The sequence below is a fragment of the Phyllostomus discolor genome, chromosome 4, assembly GCF_004126475.2.
Source record: "Phyllostomus discolor isolate MPI-MPIP mPhyDis1 chromosome 4, mPhyDis1.pri.v3, whole genome shotgun sequence".
Classification (NCBI taxonomy): Eukaryota; Metazoa; Chordata; class Mammalia; order Chiroptera; family Phyllostomidae; genus Phyllostomus; species Phyllostomus discolor.
Genome location: NC_040906.2, coordinates 93,704,214 through 93,727,867, shown reverse-complemented (window position 1 = coordinate 93,727,867; position 23,654 = coordinate 93,704,214). Strand labels below are relative to the sequence as shown.

General features: G+C 35.0%; 1 protein-coding gene across 4 annotated transcripts in view; it reads left to right on the top strand.

The window, feature by feature from the left end:
* DPP10 (dipeptidyl peptidase like 10) overlaps positions 1-23,654 on the top strand; it is a 715,100-nt gene that overhangs the window by 653,267 nt on the left and 38,179 nt on the right. For all 4 annotated transcript variants that reach the window (XM_028510436.2, XM_028510435.2, XM_036023642.1 and 1 more), the window contains 4 exons: positions 12,650-12,741; positions 13,335-13,382; positions 16,712-16,833; positions 18,150-18,197. In XM_028510436.2, the coding sequence (XP_028366237.1) occupies positions 12,650-12,741; positions 13,335-13,382; positions 16,712-16,833; positions 18,150-18,197 (310 nt within the window). The remainder of the gene's footprint in view (positions 1-12,649; positions 12,742-13,334; positions 13,383-16,711; positions 16,834-18,149; positions 18,198-23,654) is intronic.

The window sequence follows — 23,654 nt, the reverse complement described above, 5'->3', positions numbered from 1 at the left end:
ATCAGCACCAGAAGGCCCCGATAAGCTTATGGGTAGTGGGGAGAAGTGACTGAAAGCCAATGGAGAGCTGAACAAGTGGTACTACTCCCTCTCAGAATGCTCCCCACATACAGCACCACAGCCCAATGAGGTGGTTTGCCCCACCCTGGTGAATACACAAGGCCCCACTTCTTACTACTTAACAGGCAAGACATGACAAAAAAAAAATATGGACCAAATGAAAGAATAGATCTAAGCTCCAGAAAAAAATACACCTAAGCAATGAAGAGACAGCCAACCAATCAGATGCAGAGTTCAAAACACTGACAATCAGGATACTCATGGAAATGGTTGAGTATGGTTGGAAAACAGAGGAAAAAGTGAAGGCTATGCAAAGTGAAATAAAGGAAAAAGTACGGGGAACCAACAGTGAAGAGAAGGAAACCAGGACTCAAATCAACAATTTGGAGCAGAAGGAAGAAATAAACATTTAACCAGAACACAATGAAGAAAGAAGAATTCAAAAAAATCAGGAGAGGCTTAGGAAGATCCTGGATAACTTTAAACATCCCAACATCCAAATCATAGGGTGCCAGAAAGAGAAGAGAAAGAGCAAGAAATTAAAAACTTACTTGAAAACATAATGAAGGAGAACCTCCCTAATCTAGCAAAGGAAATAGACTCCCAGGAAGTCCAGGGAGCCTAGAGAGTCCCAAAAAAGTTGGACGCAAGGAAGCACACACCAAGGCACATCATCATTACATTAGCCAAGATTAATGATAAAGAGAATCTTAAAATCAACAAGAAGAAATGAGAGAGTTACCTACAAAGGAGTGCCCATAGGATTAGAAGCTGATTTCTTAGAAGAATCCTTACAGGCAAGAAGCAGCTGGAAACAAGTACTTGGAGTCATTAAAGACAACGACCTACATGCAAGATTACTCTATCCAGCAAAGCTATAATTTAGAATGGTAGGGCAGATAAAGTGCTTTCCAGGTAAGAAGGAAAAGGAGCTCATTATCACCAAGCCCTTATTATATGAAATGTTTAAGGGACTTATCTAAGAAAAACAAGGTGATCAAAAATACGAACAGTAAAACTGTTACAGAACACACAACAAGGGGGGCCTGGGATGATATACTATTATTGAAAGAAGGGTCCGTTATGTCCGCCGCCAGAGGAAAGACGTCTCTCAATGCCAGAGATTTGTGAAAAGGAAAGGAAACGTTTATTTAATGCTATATACAAACTTAAAGTAGTGACCTAATGTCTTCACCAAAATCCCAAAGTTGCTTAAAATACCCACAAACACACAGTCCTTCCTTCCTTCCCCCTTTGCCCAGTCCAGAGTACCGTATCTCAGGGAAGGAAATAGAAGTCCATGGCTTAGGTAGTCCTCTGGTTCTTCTCAGTTAGTACTCCCTCTCGACTGGGAGACCTCCCTGGGTTCCGGCACCCTCGGCTGAGTCACTGGGATCTCTGTTAAAACCAGGTGGTGGTTCCCCCTTCTAAAGCTGTGGGGGCCCCACTCTGCCAGGCTGCGTGGATCTCTCCTCAGGGCTGCTGTGTGGTTCTCTTCTCAGGGCTGCAGGAGTCTACACTCCATCAAGTCTGCGTGCTTCTCCTTCTCCTCTCAGGGCCAAGGGAGTCTTCACTCTGCCAAAGCTGTGGGGTTCTCTCTTGCAGGGCTGTGCATGACTCTCCCCCCCCCCAATGGCTGCTGCGTCTTGGTTTAAATCCCGGCACCAATCTTCCTCTGAAGCCCCATTTCCGGCTCCTCTCACAATGGGCTACAGCTGCCAGATTCCGGGCAGGTGTGGCCCTGTGGTGTGGAGCCAATTATCTCCAGGCTCTTCTGGATCTTATTACAGATCCCTATTTGAGGCTACCCTCTTGGCTGCACCCTGTTACAAAATGACAACAAACTCACAAATATCTACAACTGAACCTGAAAACAAAAACAAAAACAAAAACAAGCTAAGCAAACTAGATCTCTCTCACAGAAAGAGAGATCACATGGAGGGGTATTCGGTGAGGAGGGACTGGGAGGAGAATGGGGGAATAGGTACAGGGAATAAGCAGCATATATAGTAGGTACAAAATAGACAGGGAGAGGTTAAGAATTATATGGGAAATGGAGAAGCCAAAGAATTTGTGATTATAATCCATGGACATGAACTAAGGTAGGCGAATAATGGTGGGATGGGGAGTACAGGATGGAGGGGAATAAAGGGGAAAATGGGACAACTGTAATAGCATAATCAATAAAATATATTTAGAAAAGAATAACAAGCCTTTATATCAGAATTGGTTGTCAGAATAAAAATAGCTCTACAAACTTAAAGATGAAAGTGGAAGAATGAAACTAAATGCATTGAATTTCCAAGACAAATAACTATAAAATTTTAGCAAAAAAAAAAAAACACAACAGAAATATAAAAGATGTAAACAAATTTGAAGCACAAATAAAGTAGGTTATACACAGAAAAATGTAGAATAAATGAAAAAAATGCTTACTCTTTGAAAACACACACATGGGTGTAGAGGGGAGAGAGAGAGAGACAACATGGGGGTGGGGGGAGAGAGAGAGAATGAGAATACATGGTGACCCAGAGAAGGAAAAAGAAGAAAACAAACAAACATACAAAATAGGAATGGCTAGTGGGTACTTCTTCCCAGCTCCTTCCTGTCCATAAGGTTTCTATTGATAAATTAGCTGATATTCCTATGGGAGCTCCTTTGTAGGTATGTATTTCAATCATTCAAGACCTGACAAGATCATGGTATTCAGGCAGACAAAAGAAAGTGCATAGAGCAATGGGGATGCTTGACATGCCTGTGTTCATGGGTGGTGGAGCCACACACACTGCAAGTTCTGCCTCTTAAGAGGGGGTGAGAACCCCCCTACTTAAGTACTAGAGGCAAACAAAGCTGACTTCAAGACAAAAAAAAATCTGTAACATAGCATAATTCTGCACATGCAAGCTCACTTCATGTTATGGGAACAATTTATCTGACCCAGGCTTAAGGCTATGAGAACACTACTTATCATGCCCATTCAAGGTTATGGGAAAACTTCTTCCCTTAGTTACCTAGACACCTGAGTGAGGAAGCCAGACTGCCTCCATTTACCCTACAAGGTAACTGTCTCCTTTTCTCTTGCAGCTTTTAAGATTCTTTCCTTATCTTTAATCTTGGGTAATTTAATTATAATGTGTCTTGGTGTGTTCCTCCTTGAGTCCAATTTCTTTGGGACTCTCTGAGCTCCTGGACTTCCTGGAAATCTGTTTCCTTCACCAGATTTGGGAAGTTTTCCCTCATTATTTTTTCAAATAAGTTTTTAATTTCTTGCTCTTTCTCTTCTCCTTCTGGCACCCCTATGATTCAGATGTTGGAATATTTAAAGTTGTCCCAAAGATTCCTAAGCCTCTCCTCATTTTTTTTGAAATCTTATTTCTTCATTGTGCTCTGGTTGAATGTTTATTTCTTCCTTCTGCTCCAAATTGTTGATTTGAGCACTGGTTCCCTTCCCTTCACTGTTGGTTCTCTGTATATTTTTCTTTATTTCACTGTGCACAGCCTTCACTTCTTTCTCTATTTTTACATCCATGCTCCGTCACTTCTGTGAGCATCCTGATTGTCAGTGTTTTGAACTCTGCATGTGATAGGTTGGTTATTTCCTTGTTGCTTAGTTGTTTTTCTGGAGTTTTGATCTGTTCTTTCATTTGGGCCATATCTGACCCATGGGCATGAACTAAGGTGGCCCAATGCTGGTATGAGTGTGGTGCAGAGTGGAGGGGCATAAAGGAGAGAAAAAAAAATGGACAAATGTAGTAGCATAATCAATATAATACACTTAAAAAAACCCTCAGATATATCCAAGAACTCCCTGGAAAACTTGAGGCCCATAGAGCTTCATCAATACATTTTATACAACATTTATGGAATAAATAATACTAATTGTATAAAAAATAAAAAAAGAAATGGCCATGGGAAATTAAACAAAGGACATTTCAATAGGTCATAAGAGACTATTTTTCAGAAGCCTGTGTCAATTCATTTGAAAACTGAGATGAAGTGAACAATTTCATGAGAAAATACACAACCAAAATTATCTCCATGAGAGATAAAGAGCTTAAACTGACTAATGACTGAAAAAATAGAATGGTATTACAAAGACCTTCACCAAAAAGGAGCAATAGGCCCACATGCTTTTATGGGTGAAACCAGACTTTGAAAGGCAATGCCAACACAATTTAAATTGTCCTACAGCATGAATTTCTTCATAGTTGCCTTAAAGCCTTTTACAAAATGCAATTCCAATTATTGTTTTTAAATATATATATGTGTGTGTGTGTGTGTGTGTGTGTGTGCGTGTGTGTATAAATTGCTTAACATGATAAAACATTTATACTTCAAACCGAAAGCCAAGATAATAACATTCCCATGGGAATAACTGTTCCAAACTTGGGAATAACATTCCCAAGTTTGGAACAAGAAAGGATGCACAATGCCCCCACTGCCATGTATTGTTTTGGAGGTATTAGTTAATGTAAATTAGATAAGAATAAGAAGCCAATCATAAGATTTGGGAAAATATTTAGTGAAATAGCAGGAAAAATATTTATTATACAGAAATCAATAATTTTATTTATATAAATAATAACTAAATAGAAGTAACAATAAAAGGTATAATAATACAGATAATAAATAAATCTGTAATTAAAACTGTATGGTACTGAGACATGAAGAAACAGAGACTAATGGAACATCACAGATAAGAGAGACACAAAAGAACCTATGCACCCCAATGTTCATAGCAGCACAATTTACAGTAGCCAAGTGTTGGAAGCAACCTAGGTGCCCATCAGTAAATGAATGGATCAAAAAACTATGGTACATTTACACAATGGAATTCTATGCAGCAGAAAGAAAGAAGGAGCTCCTACCCTTTGCAACAGCATGTATGGAGCTGGAAAGCATTAGGCTAAGCGAAATAAGCCAGGTAGTGAAAGGCAAATACCATATGATCTCACCTTTAACAGGAACCTAAAGAACAAAACAAAGAAACAACCAAAATATAACCAAAGACACTGAAATAAAGAACAGACTGACAGAGTTCAGAGGGGAGAGGAGAGGGAATTTCAGGGGAATTTCAGGGGAAAGGAGGAAGGGTTTCCAGGAACGAGTATAAGGACACATGGATAAAAACTAGGGGCAGGTGGAAATGGGAGGGAGGAGGGGAGAGTTGGGTGAGTGGGTTGGGATGGGAGTAAAAGATAGAAAATTGTACTGCAACAACAATTTAAGTAAAATTTTAAAAAAAGATATGGGGTTGGGGAAAGGAGTTTGACTTGAAGGTTTTATGAATGTGTATGAAGATATATATATCACATAATGTAAATAAATAAATAAATAATAAAGAGAGAAACAGATTAAGTTGGGTTTGGAAATCTAACATGTAATAAAGATGGCATTTGAAAACCACCAGGGAAAGATGAATTTTGAATGAAATAGTTTTGCTAAAACTGACTATCTGTTAGGAAAAAATAAGAGTAGTTCTATACTACCACTGTAACTCTAAAATGATCAAAGCTCTAATATTAAAAAATAAAACCTTACAAGTACTTAGAGAAAAACATCAATAAATTCTTTGTTACTTTGGCTTAAATAAAACCTTTTAAACTATACACCATCACTTAGTAGCAATAAAATTATTATGGTAAATTTGATTATATAAAGATTAGAAAAAAACTTTTTGGAAAAAATACAACATCATAACCAATGTAAACATAAAATGATAAACAAAGACAGTTTTCAGCTTATATTTCACATAAAATGATAGACATAATGAGCTGTTAAAAATTAAAGTGGAAGGAACAAGGCAAGGAACATGAATAGAGGGCTCACGGGCATGGACAATGGGAAAGGATGACTGTGGGAGTTGGGGATAGGGCAGGGGAGAGCAATGGGGAAAACAACAGGACAACTGTAACTGAACAACAATCAAAAATATTTTTTAAAATTAAAAATCCAAAACACTAAAAAAATTTGATAGCATAGATAAACATTAAGAGTTAGACACATGTGAATGGAATATTACATCTATGTTATTATATATATATATATATATATATATACAAAGATGCTCAAATTTTTTAGTGAAATTATACCAACATACCTTTTTCAAGTTGAGTTTCACTGGAAGCCAACTGTGAAATGAAGATTGTAGGGCAATTATTACAGAGAAATTTAGTAACTTTAGAAAAGGGGAGAAAGAAGCAAGATTGGGCAGAAGAGTTGGAGCTGCAGTGTCATCTGAATGAAGGTCTCAGCTGACCATTCAGAGTTCTGGACTGGCATGGCCCTTCAGAGACGTCCCAAGTTAGGGCAAGAATGTTGGGTTTCTGTGCTCCAATATTGATCAGGCTGCCTTGGGATTGGAGCTGCCCTTCAAAAGAGGAATGAACTTGGGTGAGGCTATTTTATTCAGTTTAGGCAATTCCCAAAGAAGACTGTCAGCAGAGGGCCTTCTTCCAGAAGCACTGCTGGCCACTAAGGGAGTAGGTCCTTCCTTTCAGATGAGTGTTCTCGTTGGCATAGTGTCTACCACAGCACCATTTATGACCTATCACACTGGTAACAATTCAAACCCTGAAGAACATATCTGTAACATGTCCATAGGAAAACAGGTATCACATATATTGCCAGTAGATGTGAAAAATACTTCCCTTATGGAAGAATATGATGAGGTCTATCTGGAAAAAGTCCAGCCATTATTAATACAATGAGAACAGTTTGCAAGACATTGAGGTAACCTGGCAGCCAAGGAGAGACAACTGGAATGTGCATGTGTAAACAATGATGATGTCACTGTACTAGTCAGCAGGGCCATAAACACTGTTGAGTGAACATGTGAACTGTGTAGCTGTAGCATTCAAAATGACTGAGTGAGTAGAGCAACAAATCTGTATCAGATTTTGTGTTAAGCTTGAACATTCTTCTGTGGAAATTATTCAGATAATTCAGAAGGCCACAACTATAGGCAAGTCGTGATTGGCAGCTTTATCATGACAATGCACCACACATGTATCATGTTTTGGGCAGTTTTTTGGCAAAACATCAAATCACCCAGGTGACTCAGCCCCCTTACAGCATAGATTTGGGACCTGTGACTTCTGGCTTCTCCCAAAACTAAAATCACCTTTGAAAGGGAAGAAATTTCAGCGAGATTCAGAAAAATACAACAGGGCAGCTGCCAATTGGGAGAACTATATGAGGTCTCAAAGTCCCTACTTTAAAGGGGAACTGAGACATCATTGTCCTATGTACAATGTTTCTTGTATCTTCTTCATTAACTGCCTCTATTTTTCATATGACATGGCTAGATACCTTATGGACAGACCTTGGATATCCTGAAAATATTTCCCTGTACATTAAGCAACAACCAAACATATATATAGGGTTAATCACTACAGCATTATTTGAAACGTGCCTCACTGGAGGCTAGTTGAATTAATTGTGGTATACCTACACAATGAAGAACTTCATAATAATAAAAAGAAAAAAAAATCTATAAGGAATATACAGCATGCCCTGCATTATCTCTAATTTATATGTGTGTAATTAGGTTTACACTTATATTTATAGTGATAAAAATGTTAATTTTTATTTATAGAGTTTCCCTGGTCAAAAAGAATGATAAAAATTTTTATATGTGTGAGGGAGAATGTGAATCAAGCTCCCACAATACCAAAATTTAAAGTACACTGATATGAATTTTGAAAACATTTTACGGACTTCCGGCAAGATGGAGGAATAGGTGGACGCACCGTTCCTCCTCGTACAACCAAGATTAGAAAACCAATAATTTACAACAATAATTTACTATCAGAATAACACCCAGATCCGGCAGAGGATTTATCTGAATGGAAGTCGGGCAGCCAAGAAGTTGAAGTAGACGCGTTCATCCGGACTGGTAGGAGAAGACGAGCCGGGCGGGTGCGGGGCTGGCTAGGGTAGGCGGTGCGCCGAGGTCGGGGGAAAGTTTGGCGCGAACTTGGCGCAAAAGCCATCCAGGGGCACAAGAGGGCAGCGGTGATCCCTGAGTACGCAAGCTGCAGCTGGCAGACTCAGAGGGGTAGCGATTGTGGACCAGGGCAGAACTCGTGGCCCGGAAGCCCAGACAAGGGTCTGAGTCCAGGAGAATGGAACTATCGCCATCGTTTTCTCCCGTCCCTGCTCCCGCTCCCACCCCACCCCCACATATAACGTCACAATCTAGCGACTGGTGAGCACCTAAGGCTCCACCCCCCACCATAACAGGAGCAACCAGGCCAGGGGGAAAAAAAAAAAAAAAAAAAGGAGAGATAGGAGAAAAAAATATGTTTTCAACAGAGCAGATCAGTCCCCCAGGACTCATCCTTTTGAGCGACCAAGAATTAGCCAATCTATCAGATGCGTAGTTCAAAACACTGGTGATCAGAAAGCTCATGGAACTGGTAGATTTTGGATGAAATCTAGATGAAAGGATGCAGGTTACCATAAAAGAGATGCAGGAAGATATGAGGAGGAGAGCCAATAGTGAAAGGAAGGAACCTGAGTCTCAAAACAATACAGTGGACCAGAAGGAAGATAGAATCAACCAAGCAGGAAAGCAAGATGAAATAAGAATTCAAAAAATTGAGGAAAAGATTAAGAGCATCCAAGACACCTTTAAACGTTCCAATATCCGAATTATAGGGGTACCAGAATCGGAAGGGGAAAAGCAACAGATTGAGCACGTATTTGAACAAATAATAAAGGAGAACTTCCCCAATCTGGCAAAGGAAATAGACTTCCAAGAAATCCAAGAAGCTCAGAGAGCCCCAAAGAAGTTGGACCCAAGAAGAAACACACCAAGGCACATCATAATTACATTAGCCAAGGTAAAAACGAAGGAGAGAATCCTAGAAGCAGCAAGAGATAAGGGGACAGTCACCTACAAAGGAGTTCCCATCAGACTGTCAGCTGATTTCTCCAAAGAGACCTTACAGGCAAGAAGGGGCTGGAAAGAAATATTCCAAGTCATGAAAGACAAGGACCTACATCCCAGATTGCTCTATCCAGCAAAGCTCTCATTTAGAATGGAAGGGCAGATAAAGTGCTTCTCAGATAAGGTCAAGTTAAAGGAGTTCATCATCACCAAGCCCTTATTTTATGAAATGCTAAAGGGACTTATCTAAGAAAAGAAGATAAAGAAAAGACATGTATAGTAAAAGGACAGCAAACTCACAAATATTAACAACCACACCTAAAGCAAAACCAAAAGAAACTAAGTAAACAATTAGAACAGGAACAGAACCACAGAAATGGAGGGCACATGGAGGGTTAGTAGCAGGGGGGTGGGAGGAGGAGAGAGGGGGAAAAGGTACAGAGAATAAGTAGCATAGAATGTAGGTTGAAAATAGATAGGGGGAGGGCAAGAATAGTACGGGAAATGTAGAAACTAAAGAACTCATAAGTATGACACATGGACATGAACTAAAGGGGGAAATGTGGGTGGGAGGGGGGTACAGGGTGGAGGGGAGAGAAGGGGGGAAATGGGACAACTGTAATAGCATAATCAATAAAATATATTTAAAAAAAATAAAGTACACTGATATGAATTTTAATTGAAGATATTATTAGAACCCAAACATATACAACGTATACATATAGAAAGAAAGCATGAAAATCTACTATCTATCTACCTATTTATCTATCACCATCTATATATTTTAGCCTCTGAAAATGCCCAGAATTAATAATGTTTTAAACACTGGACATACCTAACCCCAAATTTTGATACCTAAATACCATAATCCAATAGAAGAAAACTCCTTGTATAAATGACTGATTACAGATATGGTACATAGGAAGTAAAATGTTCTTACAACATCTTATTGTGAAGAAAAAAAGACATGCTCAAAGACTAATATAATCAAGTTCAAAGAATAGAGGGATTGAATTCAAAGAATTTCCACTAACCAATTTTTAAAAATTTAATTATTTTAAAGAATAAGAACAGTAATGGAAAATAATATTTAAAATGTTTAAGTCTGTAATAATATAAGAAGGGAAAGAGAGTTAAAATATGTGAGAGAAAAAAATAGATGTTCTTTTTATTGAAAAATATAATACTTAATAAATAAATAATAGAAGCAGTATTAGAATCCAAAAATCACTTTTTGAAATAATAATTATTCATGTAAAGGTCATAAATGAATGACCCATAGCTACTGAATGAAAAGTTTATGGAGAACAAGCTGTTTACATAATTTGCAAGTATTATTCTGCTTTCAATTATAAAGTGAAGTGTACTTTCACAATGAATGTATCTCACAGTTATATAAATAATATTATCATGAGTGTGAAGGTATGTAATTGTGTTTGTGTCCTTACATGAAGCAGAGGTATTCAATCACCTATATAATACACTTGCCTAAAAAGTTTGGCCTAGATTAAATAATTAGAAAACAATCAGAGAAATCCAAAATGCTAAATATTCTATAACATCAATTTTCAACCTTTTTCATCTCATGACACACATAATTACTAAAAGTCTTCAGCACACCAAAAATATTTATTTTTTGTTGACCTGACAAAAAATATGTATAATTTTTTCAGAGCTATCAAAGTGATTTATTCATGAGTACATACTTTTTCTTTTCCCAAATCACATCCATTTATATTAATTTTCCTTGAGTGCATATCCTCAGCTTTTTCCCTAAATCTTTACTAGTAATATAAATTTTAAAAAATTATATTTTATTGATGATACTATTATAATTACCCCAATTTTCCTACTTTTGCTTCCCTCCATCTAGTGCCCCCTACTCCCTCAGGCAATGCTCCCATCATTGTTCATGTCTGTGGGTCATGCGTGTAAGTTCTTTAGCTACCCTATTTCCTCTACTGTACTTTATATCTCTATGGCTAAAAAATAAGTATAATTTTGATTCATGCACATCAAATGGCTATTGTAGTGTTGGCTGTTGTAATTTTTTAATTTGACAATCTGAGGAAAAAGAGTTAAGTGCCCCTGAGTAAATAATCAGATATTGTATGTTTTAAAAATTCTTATGGAACACCAATTGAAAATTACTGTTCTGTAAGATTAAGAAGCTTACAAATGGTCAATGTAGAAATAAAAAAGATGGATAATTGTTCTACTTAAAGAGATAATAAAGACCCTGGACGATGTGGCTCAGTGGATTGAGAACTAGCCTGTGAACCATAGGGTCGCCGGTTTGATTCCCTGTCAGGACACATGCCTGGGTTGCAAGCCAGGTCCCTGGTAGGGGATGAGCTAGAGACAACCACACATTGATGTTTTGCTCCCTCTTTCTCCTTCCCTTCCACTCTGTCTAAAAATAAATAAATAAAATCTTAAAAAAATAATAAATAGATGATAAGCCAAATGCAATATGTAAACATTGATTGGGTTCAGCATTTTAAAAATATACTATATGAGAAGTTATGGACATTAGAGTATAGACCATATATTTAGATGATATTAATATGAATATTCACAGGTATGATATGCAATTTGTTTATATGATAAACTGTTTTTAACCTTAAGATATGTATATTAAAGTATTTAGTGGTGAAATAGCCTGATACTTATTGCTTATTTCCAAATGATCCAGTAAACAATAAAAGAAGGGAGGACAGATATTCAAAATGTTGGATATTTTTTGGTGAATCTAGGTAAGGATTGTATGAGTACTAGTGTATTAATCATTCAGCCTTTTTATAGGCTTGATTATTTTATCAACAAAAAGCAAACAAAAGAGATACAATTTCATAGTCATTAGTTTGACAAAAATTTAAATAGCCTGATGAAATTAACTATTGATGAGGAAGTGAGAAAGATGTTGAGCAATAGAAACTCATCTTGCTATTAGACTATATTTAACTTGGGAAAGCATTTTGTCACCATCTAGTTAAGTGGAAGACATGTATACACTCTAACTAAGCATTCCCCCACTTTTTGTTGTTTGTCTCAAGAAAACCCTGCCATGGCCATCAAGAGACATTAGTAAAACTGTTCATAGACAACATTTTTAAAAAGCAAAAATTTGGAAACACTCAAATGTCAAGAAGAAGATAAGTAATGACATATTTATATAACAAAATACCATATAACAATAAAACTATGGCCTCATGCATTGACATGGATTAACCTCAAACAAATTATTCATTGAAAATAACTACTCTTATAGTTATGCACATAGTATAAAGTTTGAAAGTAAATAATCCTTAATATTTATTTGGAATAAAGTTTGTTCTGAAATGTTTTAAGTCTGTCAAAACTGCACAGCTGCCAGTTATTTAGATGAGACTTACCAAAGTTCTATGTCTGCACCAAATGCCAAGATGACATCCTTTACCAGATGATGCACAGGAGATCCTCACCTAGATGTAACTTCTGAATGGTTTTCCAACAGCATATTAATAAAGGCACTGTCTTCCTTCCCTGAATCTATGTTTATATAAATGTGCATGCATCACTGAGATGGAAAATAAGAAACTGAACATTAGGTGAGAATTAAAGAATTAAAAGTGACATAAGCAGTTACTACATTTGTTTTGACCAGAGAGATGCTGTTTAAATTTTTTTAAATTAATATTTTCTATTTCTTTGCAGAGTAAAAATGATCAAATTACCATACGCCACTTAACATCAGGAAACTGGGAAGTGATAAAGATCTTGGCATATGATGAGACTACACAAAAAATGTGAGCATTTTTGGTTCTAAGGTCAGGTGGGAAGTCAGGTTGTCAGTTGCAATATTTTCTGTCAGGTTTATGTTTTGCTTACCATGGTCCTAGTCCAAACAACATGACCACCTAATAGCATTTACTTTAAAGACTCTATCCTTCACCCAGGCACACACTTACACAGACACATGCACACACATTCAGAGAGATTGAGATAATAAAAAGTATAATATTATAAATATTATAAAATTACAATATTATAACTATTATAAATATTATAAAATATTATAATAATATTTTAAGATAAATGTATCCTAAAAGGGTCAAAGTGCTGTAAATAAATAATAGAAAAACTTTTCTATATTCTTTTTTAAAATTATTTTTATTGTTGTTCAAGAACAGTTGTCTCCATTTCCCTCCACCACTCCCCCCACCCCAGCCATCACTACTTCCTACCCTTGATCCTACACTGTAAAAATTCAAATAAAAAGAGTGTAGCAAAAATGTATTTGTGTTGTTTTCACAATGCTTTACAGTATATTTTTAAAATGCTGCACCCAGTCAATGCTTACATATTGCATTTGGTTTCTGTTGTTTTCTTTCCTGGGCAGTTACTTTCTGAGCACTGAGTCTTCTCCCAGAGGGAGGCAGTTGTACAGGTAAGCCATGCACATATCTCTCTGCACAGGGTGATTTCTCAATGGTCATCTACACAGCTTAATAATGGGGTGGGAAAATCTGAAGTTGTTTTTGACATAGCTAGGGAAGAGCCAACCTTGCATGGCAGAACCTCACACTCTTGGTCGAGTCCCTCAGCTCAAACCTTTGTGATCCTCAAAGGTTTGAATCAGAATTAAGACCATCTTGCTGCTCTTTTTTTTCACCTATATTTATAATCTCAAAACATTTTTATGATGTTGTGGAAAAGTCACTCACACGCAGGGAAGATGATGAAGCACCAACTTTATTACCCCAGGGGGCTCAGAGGGGAATTCCAAATTCTGAGCCAAAAAAGCTAGGTTAGGAGTCCTTTTTATATACCAGTTACACAGGCAGAAAGGGAGGGGGAACCAGCTGCTGAAAGCAAGCATTCAGAAACAGCAGCAAGGTCAGTGGCTTTGAGATAACCAGCCGTTGCCTTGGTGTCGACTGGTCAGCTTCTACAGTCCTGTGTGAAATTTTGCAAGTGTTACAGTTACACAGGAACTTTTGGAGTTTTTCTTTTCCTGCCACAATGAGACTTGCTTTTCTTAACTACCTAGATCATATGCATTCACATATTTTCCACAGTGGCCTTTTCTTCTGCTAAGCCTCATTTTGAATTTTCAGGGCAGTAATATTGTACACATGCAGCTTATTTCTGAAAAAATAAAAGCATTGTGAATGCTTAGTAGACTGGATCAAGTGGAAGTATCTCTTTCCACCCGCCTCCATAGTGTTTAAAATCCATTAAGTTTGTTATTAGAGCCAGTAATGCTTGTTTATTTAAATAAAGCAGTGGATGGGGAACATTTTCATCTGTCCAATTTTCCCAGGTGGAAAGTTAAATTCATAAAAAAGGCTTAAGGTCAATCCTATTTAGTATTAAAATGTCTCCTCACTCGGTTTCAATAGAACTTCACAAGAATGATTTTTGTTTTCATCTGGCAAGCAATTTATTAATTCTGGACTTTAAATGCATGTTTAATTTCCATTTCCCAATTTTAAAGTGTCAAAACTGCCATGGGATATCCTCATTGGAAATTCATCTTGTTTGAAGAAGTATCACCACTGAGTCTTACCAAGTAGCCTAGACTTTCTTTTATAAGTGAAAATGTGTGTTTAAAGTGCCCTAACTCCCTCCAATTCATCCATAGATTTATATTTATATTTATATTTATACATAAGTTGCTTTTATCTGAAGCCTCTCCTTTTAATCGCCCCTTCCAATATGTCATTTTCATATTCTTTGTCTTTTCTCTGAGAGTCTGGAACCCACATTCTCTATCCTAATGACTTCCAAAAGAAGAACACCTTTTTATTTAAAGACTGATTCTAACTTTGGTTTAGAGGTCTTCATTAAAGTATTTGTCACTGTTTTATTGGGGTTTCTTTTTTTTTTTTTTTTGATACCTGAAGCTTATCTTCCTTGAAACTTATACTATGATTGAAAATGGCAGTCATGACATTTTAAGATGTGGAAATACTTGACCAAAATTTTATTTCTCTTGTTTTTATAAAATTCTTAAAGGGAAATTAGTGTCTGAAGATTAGACTTGGCCAGGTTGAGTCAATGGCACTCCCCAATTTCTCTTCCCTCTATTAGCCTAAAATGTGATTTGAATCCCAATGACTTCTTAGATTTGTGTACTTGACTTTTTCCTTAGTGAATGCAGCAGAAGAGTCAATTATTCTGTGACTGGGGCTAGCATAACAGTCTGCGCTATAAAGTTAACATAGTACCAATAAATTTCTCTTTAAATAGCTCATCAAATGCCAGTTGGCTTGACTGTAAGGTAATGTTAGTGTTTAATCCAGAAAACCCAATCAATGTCTTGTCAAGGCCATAAAAATAATCATTGGCTTACAATTTAGATACCCCTGCAGAATCAGAACTGCTCCCATATTCAATGTTACACTTTTGCTTCAAAATTTGCATTATTATTTCAGTAATTTCATAGTCTAAATTATGATAAATTACCAACATTAACTTCTAGGGAGGTTGGATCTGAAAAGTTACATGGAGTAAAGAGAGTAAATGTTTTCAATTCTAGTTATGTCACTAAATATTATCATGTAATTAGTATGTATTCTTAATTTTCCTGTGGTGATGGTTGCACATATTGTGAATATAATGAATGATATTGGACTGTATACCTGGAATGGCTAAAATGTCAAATGTTTTGTGTGTGTGTGTGTGTGTATATACACTAGACACTATTACATATACATATAAACCAGACACTTAAGTCCATTAGCCAAACATTACCTAGTTTGGCTAATGGGCTTCAGTGACTACTGTATATTAATCACATTTACTAGTAAAAAAAAAATTGAACTCAGGATGTTCCAAATATGAAATTGTAACTTTTAAATCATACTTTATTATTTCTGGTGCTTCTGATGCTGAAATCAAAACCCCTGCCCCCATGTCTGTGCCTGCAGCTCATCAAAACCAGCATGACCATGAGTCATTTCCGAATATACAGACCAAATCATGTTTCATTTAAAAGCAAAAGTGAGAATCTTTTGTCAAATCAACATTTATTAAATGTATTATTAGTAGTTTTTTTATCTATCAACATAGATAATTTATGACACCCTTTTTTTAAAAATAAATGAATCTAAATATGAAACTTAACTTTGGGGATATATTTCAGCCTCTCTGACCCTAAGCACCACTATTTTTGTAACTAAAGAGATGATTGTTTTCTTTTTTACCTCTCTGATGTCTCAAAGTGTGTATGATTACTAACATTATGTACATTATCATATCAGTGCAAATGTTTAGTGGGAAATATTCAACATTAATATCAAATTCTAATGCTTAGAATGTTGAGTTGACTAAATAATATGTTTTTTTTCTGTGTGTGTGACTTGTGAAAACATTTATTACTCTTACAATTAATATGTATTGATGAGGACTTTATGCTAGTCTCTGTGGGTAAGTCCTTTCAATATTTTACAAAGAAATATCTATACAAAAATGCAGTTAAAAATAAGATTTATTGAGTTCTGTGGAAATCAATCTATTTATAAGTATATATACATATTACATACATAGAGGTATACATACATAATTTTAATTCCATTAAATAGAAGGAAACTATGTATGCCTTAACATTAGAAATATAAGTTGATTTTGCATTTTTATGGTAAGTCATGATTTATAAGAACACTCCATGTAAGTAATGCTGTAGTTCTTCTGTTAATGTTCACACTTAAATTTTCATGACTTATATTCAAATACCTGGAATGGTAGTATTTCTAACTTTCTTTCTTTTCCCAGTGCCTCTACTGAAGGATTACTGAATCGTCAGTGCATTTCATGTAATTTTATGAAAGAACGATGTACATATTTTGGTGCCAGTTTTAGTCCCATGAATCAACATTTCTTATTATTCTGTAAAGGTAATAGATGATTTCTAATGAAGTTTGTTTTACTGTTTTTTTCTGATCAACATCTATTACTATCATTAGTAACTGTTACTCTCTAGCTACATGATTTAATATTTTAAGTTATAAATTTTTGTTAAAAGTTATAAGTGATGTATTTACTAAGGTACAAGTTATATTTACATACTTCATTTATAAGTAGGCATTGGGAGTAAGTACACAGGAGTCAACAAGGGCTATTTGAATATGGACCTTTTAAAAAAGTGAATAAATATATTTATATCAGCAAAGTCATGCTACAATAATACACTAATTTAGCTATATTTCAGAAAAGCAATAGTCATTAAAATAATGGTTTGGTTGCTAAAAGATAGGATATACAGAAATTTAATTTTCTGGGTCTAGTCCCATTCAATTCAGACAAATTACACTTACTCCAGTTATTTCTTCTCTCTGTAAATAGTATAGTCATACACAGGGGTGTGGTATCTCTAGGTTATAGTGATAGAAATCATTGCCCCTTTAATAAGATACTGCATTTCCCAGAGTTGAAATAAGATATATGTCCTCCTGTAATGTGATAAATTGAGTGCTACAACTTCAGCTGGTACATCCTGTGTTAACACACCATGAAGAATAAACCAATACTTACTCATTGAAATTATTTTTCCTCTTGTCATCTGAAATGAAGTAATCAAAAAAAGAAAGTACTCGTTTGATGACACCAGGGGAAAATAATTAGATCTCTATATAGAGCTCCCTAGAGAAGTGAAGTTTCTTATGGTTACTACACCTGAATTAACTAGTATATTTAAAATAATTAGTGATTTCAGTAACATATTTTTAAAATTAAAATATAATTAGCCCTCATTGTTAGCTGTGTTGTTAATGAAACAATTCTAATATGCATGCATTTTTTTCTTGGCTGAGTGGTAAATATAATTTAATCTTGCTTGTGCAGATGAGGGCAGGGGCACAGAGTCATGAATCACTTTCTGAATATCTGTGACTGTTCTATAAAAGACTAGAGAAAGAAAGAGTAAGTTGTACCATATTGGCTAAAACCATAGACTTATAGAAACATAGGATTTTGGAAAAAAAGGATCTTAACATCCTTCTATGCAAACAGTTTCTTTCCCCATATATTCTTATTTTTCTGAATAAAATATCCATAGAAGGGAATAGAATCTAGTGGTCTGGTTTCTGTTTCATTATGCTTTAACTATGAAATGCTTCCATTTGAGAAAAAAGAGAACTCTATCGTGTAGCCTTTACAGTGATTATTATTTAGATTTCTTTAAAATGTCTGTACATATATTTTTAAAATCCAGGTCCAGGAGTCCCAGTGGTCAGCCTACATACCACGGACAACCCAGCAAGTAAGTACATGAACACAGCAATGCAGAAGAATCACAATTAGTATTGGTCTTAAGTGTTTTATTATCTATTCTGTGTGTCATACTCTTTAGAACCTTTTTCAAAAGAGTCCCCGGCACAAGGAAAACTGTGTAGGCACCATCAACTTGACCTTGTGTATGTAAGAGAAACAGTAAAGCAAATGATTTTAGTCATGTTACAGCCGGAGTTGGGTCTTATATGTCTAAAATAACATGTCTACTGTGTCTGTATTAAATGAGGAGCGATTGATGAGGCTCATTTAGGTATATTTCAGTTGACTGATCCCTTTGTGCCCTTGGATTATTCTTCCCTGGGCCTCATATAAATTATTCCTCTAAAGCAACACATTTTGTGTACTTCTGGGAACATTATAAAGATCATTTTATATATATATATATATATATATATATATATATATATATATATATAATTCTTATACACACACACACACACACACCCTGTCTTTTCCAGATATTCAGGACTTTCTATTTACATATATATACATTTAGTTTTTTTATATATTTATTCAACTGTCCTTCATCTACTGAGTGAGCACTTACTTATCAAGCAATATGACATAGAGTGATGTACATCGCTGGCAAGATATGGTCAATATTTTTAAGAACTTATAGTAGAGTGATTAAATACATGGCTGAGTTAATTTTAACAGTGAATAGCCAGGCTGCTTCCTGCCACCCTTTCTTCTTACTTTTTTTTCCATGTTTCTTTTCCTTCTTACAATTTAAAAAAATATTTAATTAGTATTCTTATGTTCTAATGATTTACTGTAGGATACTATAACATAATAAGTCAGGCTTATATTTATTAACTTATTTAATCCTCAGAACACACCCTGAGATTGTTCATTTTATTAACCTATTTTATAGATGAGGAGACATAGTCTGAAAATTTAAATAACTCAGCTAGAGTCATACTAACAGGCGACAGAGCCAGGAATCAGATGACAGTCTGGTTCCAGAACAGGCTTTGTAATCAGTACTGCATTGATGGCACCTGATTCTGTTGTGCTTTTGTCTCTCACATTACATGCTTATATTTAGGTAGGAGTTTTACTGAGATGCCTAGACTTAAAAGAAATGCAGGTATAAAAGTGCAATGTTGAATTATAAAGGTCAATTTTAAAGTATAGAGGGAGACCTTTTATACCCTTCACATACCACCATGTGAAGACTTCTTGCCTATTCCAGAAAAACTCAAAATTTCTAGATTTTTAATTGAGCTTTATATGGTTGTAAAAATTTTAGCACACCTTCAGTTTCTACTTATTAGTATAAATCTTTAAAAGGTTATGGTAAACAAGTTAAATCTATTCAATATTAACACTAACAGCAGCAATTATGATAATAAAAATGGTATATTTGATAAAATAGAAAGTAGGTTCAATTGTATAGATAGCAAAATCATTGTATATAATGAGTTCATTACATATCTTTGTGGGATCTGAGATGAGATGTATTTGTAACATAAGATGCACTCAATAAAAGGCAGCTATTTGTGTACATTGTATATTCTGTAAAACTTACTATTTAAAAATCATTAAAAATGTTAATAAATATTATTCTATGTTCACAAGGCAATATTGTTTTCTAAGATATTTTACTGCAAATCACAAAACATTTCCTTTGTCAAAGGAAATCTTTCTGATTTCCCAATTTATAAGCAAATTCTGATCTTTGTAGGGTCAAGAAAAATAAAAGGGGGCTGTGAACAGTGGTTTTGTGCCTGTATTTCCTTCCAATAGGCAACTATTAAGAAGAAATATACATTTAATTGCAACCAAACCTTTGGGCCAGTGGATCTTTCATTAAATATTGATATACTACTCAGGCAGTCACAACTCATTTTGGGGCCACATGAAGTAGAACAAGGCATGAAAATAAAACTGAAAAAAAAATGAAATTATTTAATAAACATGGCAAACCTTTAACCCTCTAATTACTGAAGAAATACAAAGTAAAATACTGCCATGTAATTTTTTTCTAAAAAATTAATGACATCAAAATTTGCATTGCTAATGAGGATATAATGAGAACCTCAACTTCATGGTAGAAATATAAATTATATCAAACATTTTGAATAAGTAATAAGCCTTAAATGTTGTATATTTATTTATTTAGTGTTTTTCCTTGTAATAGTTTATACTGAGGAAATAATTCTAGAGAAAATTATAATAGAGTTACTGATAATAGTGAAAAAGCATAATATAACTTTAAACAAGGGTAATTTGTAAAAAAACTTTAGTGGAATATAAATATTCTGCTGGATATTTTTCATTTGTCCTTCCAGAACCAGTCTTAACTCTAATTTTCTCTGCCCCAGTCTCTGCCCCTGTAGTGTGTATGGATGACTTACGTTCTGTTGTCATTTGGCTGTCACTTGGATTTGTCTGAAGTAAATCGTGTAGGTGGCTGGAGACAAGTGAAAGTCATTTTGCAGTAGCTAAACTCCTGGCCTTATCCCTGTGCAGTCATCCAGGTTGCTACAGGTCCTGGCTTGAGGACACGGTTGAACTTTCACACAAACATCTCCAAGTAGCTGCTCTCTCCCCTTGGCCTATAGGCCTAGCTACTGTCATACAAACTGGGTTATTGCGCTATTTTTTGTGATCCCCCACATATTGTCCATATAGTTGTAAATAGTCCTTTATTAAATTGTCATCAAATTTTCCTAACAAAGTTGCCATTAGCTTCCCACTAGGATTAAAGATACGAATGTGTTGGGAAGGGTGTTGGGAGGCTGGGTGAAAAAGATGAGGGGATGGAGTACAAACTGATGTGCGCCCTGGGAATTGTAAACAATAGTATTGTAATAGCTATGAATGGTGCCAGTGGGTACTAGAATTATTGGGGAGATCACTTATTAAATTATGTGTCTAACCACTATACTGTACACCTGAAATTATATAATATTGAATGTGAACTGTAATTGGAAAATTAAAAAATAATACAAAATAAAAATAGATTTACTAAAGTCATTTCTTCAAAAATGTTTCAGCTATATTTCTAAGTAATTAGAGTCAAAATGTTTATGCCACTTGAACAAAACTATTTGGAAATGAATAGAAAATGACAGGAAGAAAATATTTGCAAATGATAAATATAATTCTTCCATCTACCTGGCAGCAATCCAGGTGATTTTTTTCTTTTCTTCTTGAGTGCTCTCCCAGTGCTCTACAGTAGACATATATTATTTTTACAATGACAAAAAACACTTCAATGAAATGCTCAGTGACTTGAGACAAGGTATAAATATGTAAAATTTTACTTTAACATTTCAAAAGTGCTTTGTATCACATTACTATTGTTCCCTCTACTCCTTTTATATTTTTTATTTGCTCTTTAGTTTGTATATATAATATTTTTTCCTTTTTCTCTGTTTTTAGTCTTTTCTCTCTTTTTCTTTTCTCCCCACCCCATTCCTTTCCTGTCATGCCACTTTATACTTCTACTTTCTTATCTCCTTTTTTTCACCTTCACAATTTTCTGTTCTTATTTTATTCTCTTTTCTCCTCAGTCCTACACTTAAAATTATGTTTTAACACATTCTTCACTCCACAGCACTTTCCAAAAAAAATTTATTAAGCTTATTTTCTGAATTTATCATGATAAAATGCTATCTGCTCTTAATATTTTTAAAATGGCTTTTATATTTTCTATACTTCTTTTTCTTAAATGGAATTTATTTTCTTGTGACCATGGATTACTTTTATTTCACAAGTAAATGAATGGCCTTTGACTTAGAGGTAAAAAATTCTCAACTGTCCATACACTAATATAATGGGCCTATTTTTCCCACTGACATTTGATAGCAAGGAGAAAGTGAATACTTATTAATATTTTACCCTCATATTTTGGCCTCTAGCTGTATCTATTTATTTATTCATTCCTTTAATCAATTAACCATTTACTACAATAAACCATTGTTTATTTATAAAAAAAATTAATTTTTTTAAAGATTGTATTTATTTATTTTTAGAGAGGGAAGGGAGGGAGAAAGAGAGAGAGAGAAACATCAATGTGCAGTTGCTGGGGCCATGGCCTGCAACCCAGGCATGTACCCTGACTGGGAATAGAACCTGTGACACTTTGGTTCTCAGCCCACGCTCAATCCACTGAGCTATGCCAGCCAGGGCTCATAAAAAACTTTTTTAGGAAGATGATCTGTACTTAAATTTAAACATTTAATGGGCTTTAGTTTTTAAAAATTGTCCCCTTTGTAGCTAGCAAATGCCAAGTAATATTGGCTTCCTCTAAATATAAAAATGAATGTTATTTTCCACAAGTAAGTACATTAAGATCATTTTTATGATAGTTCTTAGATTTTAAATCCTGAATCCATGATGAATGTTTAGAGAGTACATTTTAAACTTTATAATTGAATGTTTGGGATAGCTTTCTTGAAATATATACTGTTATTTAAATGAAGGGTTTATAGGGAGAAGTATAAAGGGCACATGGATAAAAACTAGGGGTGGGTGGAAATGGGAGGGAGGAGGGGAGGGCTGGGTGGGTGGGTTGGGATGGGAGTAAAAGAAAATTGTACTGCAACAACTAAAATAAAAATATTTTTAAAAAATAAAATAATGAAATAACCCTGACTGGTGTAGCTCAGTGGATGGAACTTGGGCTGTGAACCAAAGTGTCACAGGTTCGATTCCTAGTCAGGGCACATGCCTGGGTTGCAGGCCATGGCCCCCAGCAACCGCACATTGATGCCTCTCTCTCTCTCTCTCTCTTTCTCCCTCCCTTCCCTCTCTAAAAAATAAATAAATAAAATCTTTTAAAAAATAAAATAATAAAATAAATTAATTAAAATAAATAAATAATCTGAACTTTTTTATATGTTGAGGATAGGAAAAAATCTGAGAATACCTATTTTCTCTAATTTGTATTATAAAGAATGGCATTTATTTATAAGAGCCAGGTTTATAAGAGCCAAATTTCAGGATTGATAGGCCTGAAATTACACATAGAATTCAAAGTCCAATGCAGGTAACAGAAAGTTAAATGATTATAATAGAACATGATAATTTTCCTGGTAAAAGAAGCATAAATTAAAAAAAAGAAGTTTGTGCAAAGGCATTTCAGGAAGAAGGACTGTGAATGTACAAACATAACGAAGCATGAAAATGCTCGGACTTTCAAGAAAAGCTGGTTCAATATGAATGGGACAAAGCATATTTTAAAAAGCAAAGATATAGAAATTATATGGATAGACTAGAGACATCATAAAAGTCTTATGTCTCATTCGAAGGAGTTTGAATTTAACAATAAATTATCAGTGATAAACACTGACAATTTAAAGAATTCTTAATCTGTCCATGGAGTAACTAGTAGACATGGCCTCTTGCCAAAAAGAAAGAGAAACAAGGAGAGAAGAAAAAAGGGAGAAAGAAGGAGAAAAGAAAAAATAAAATT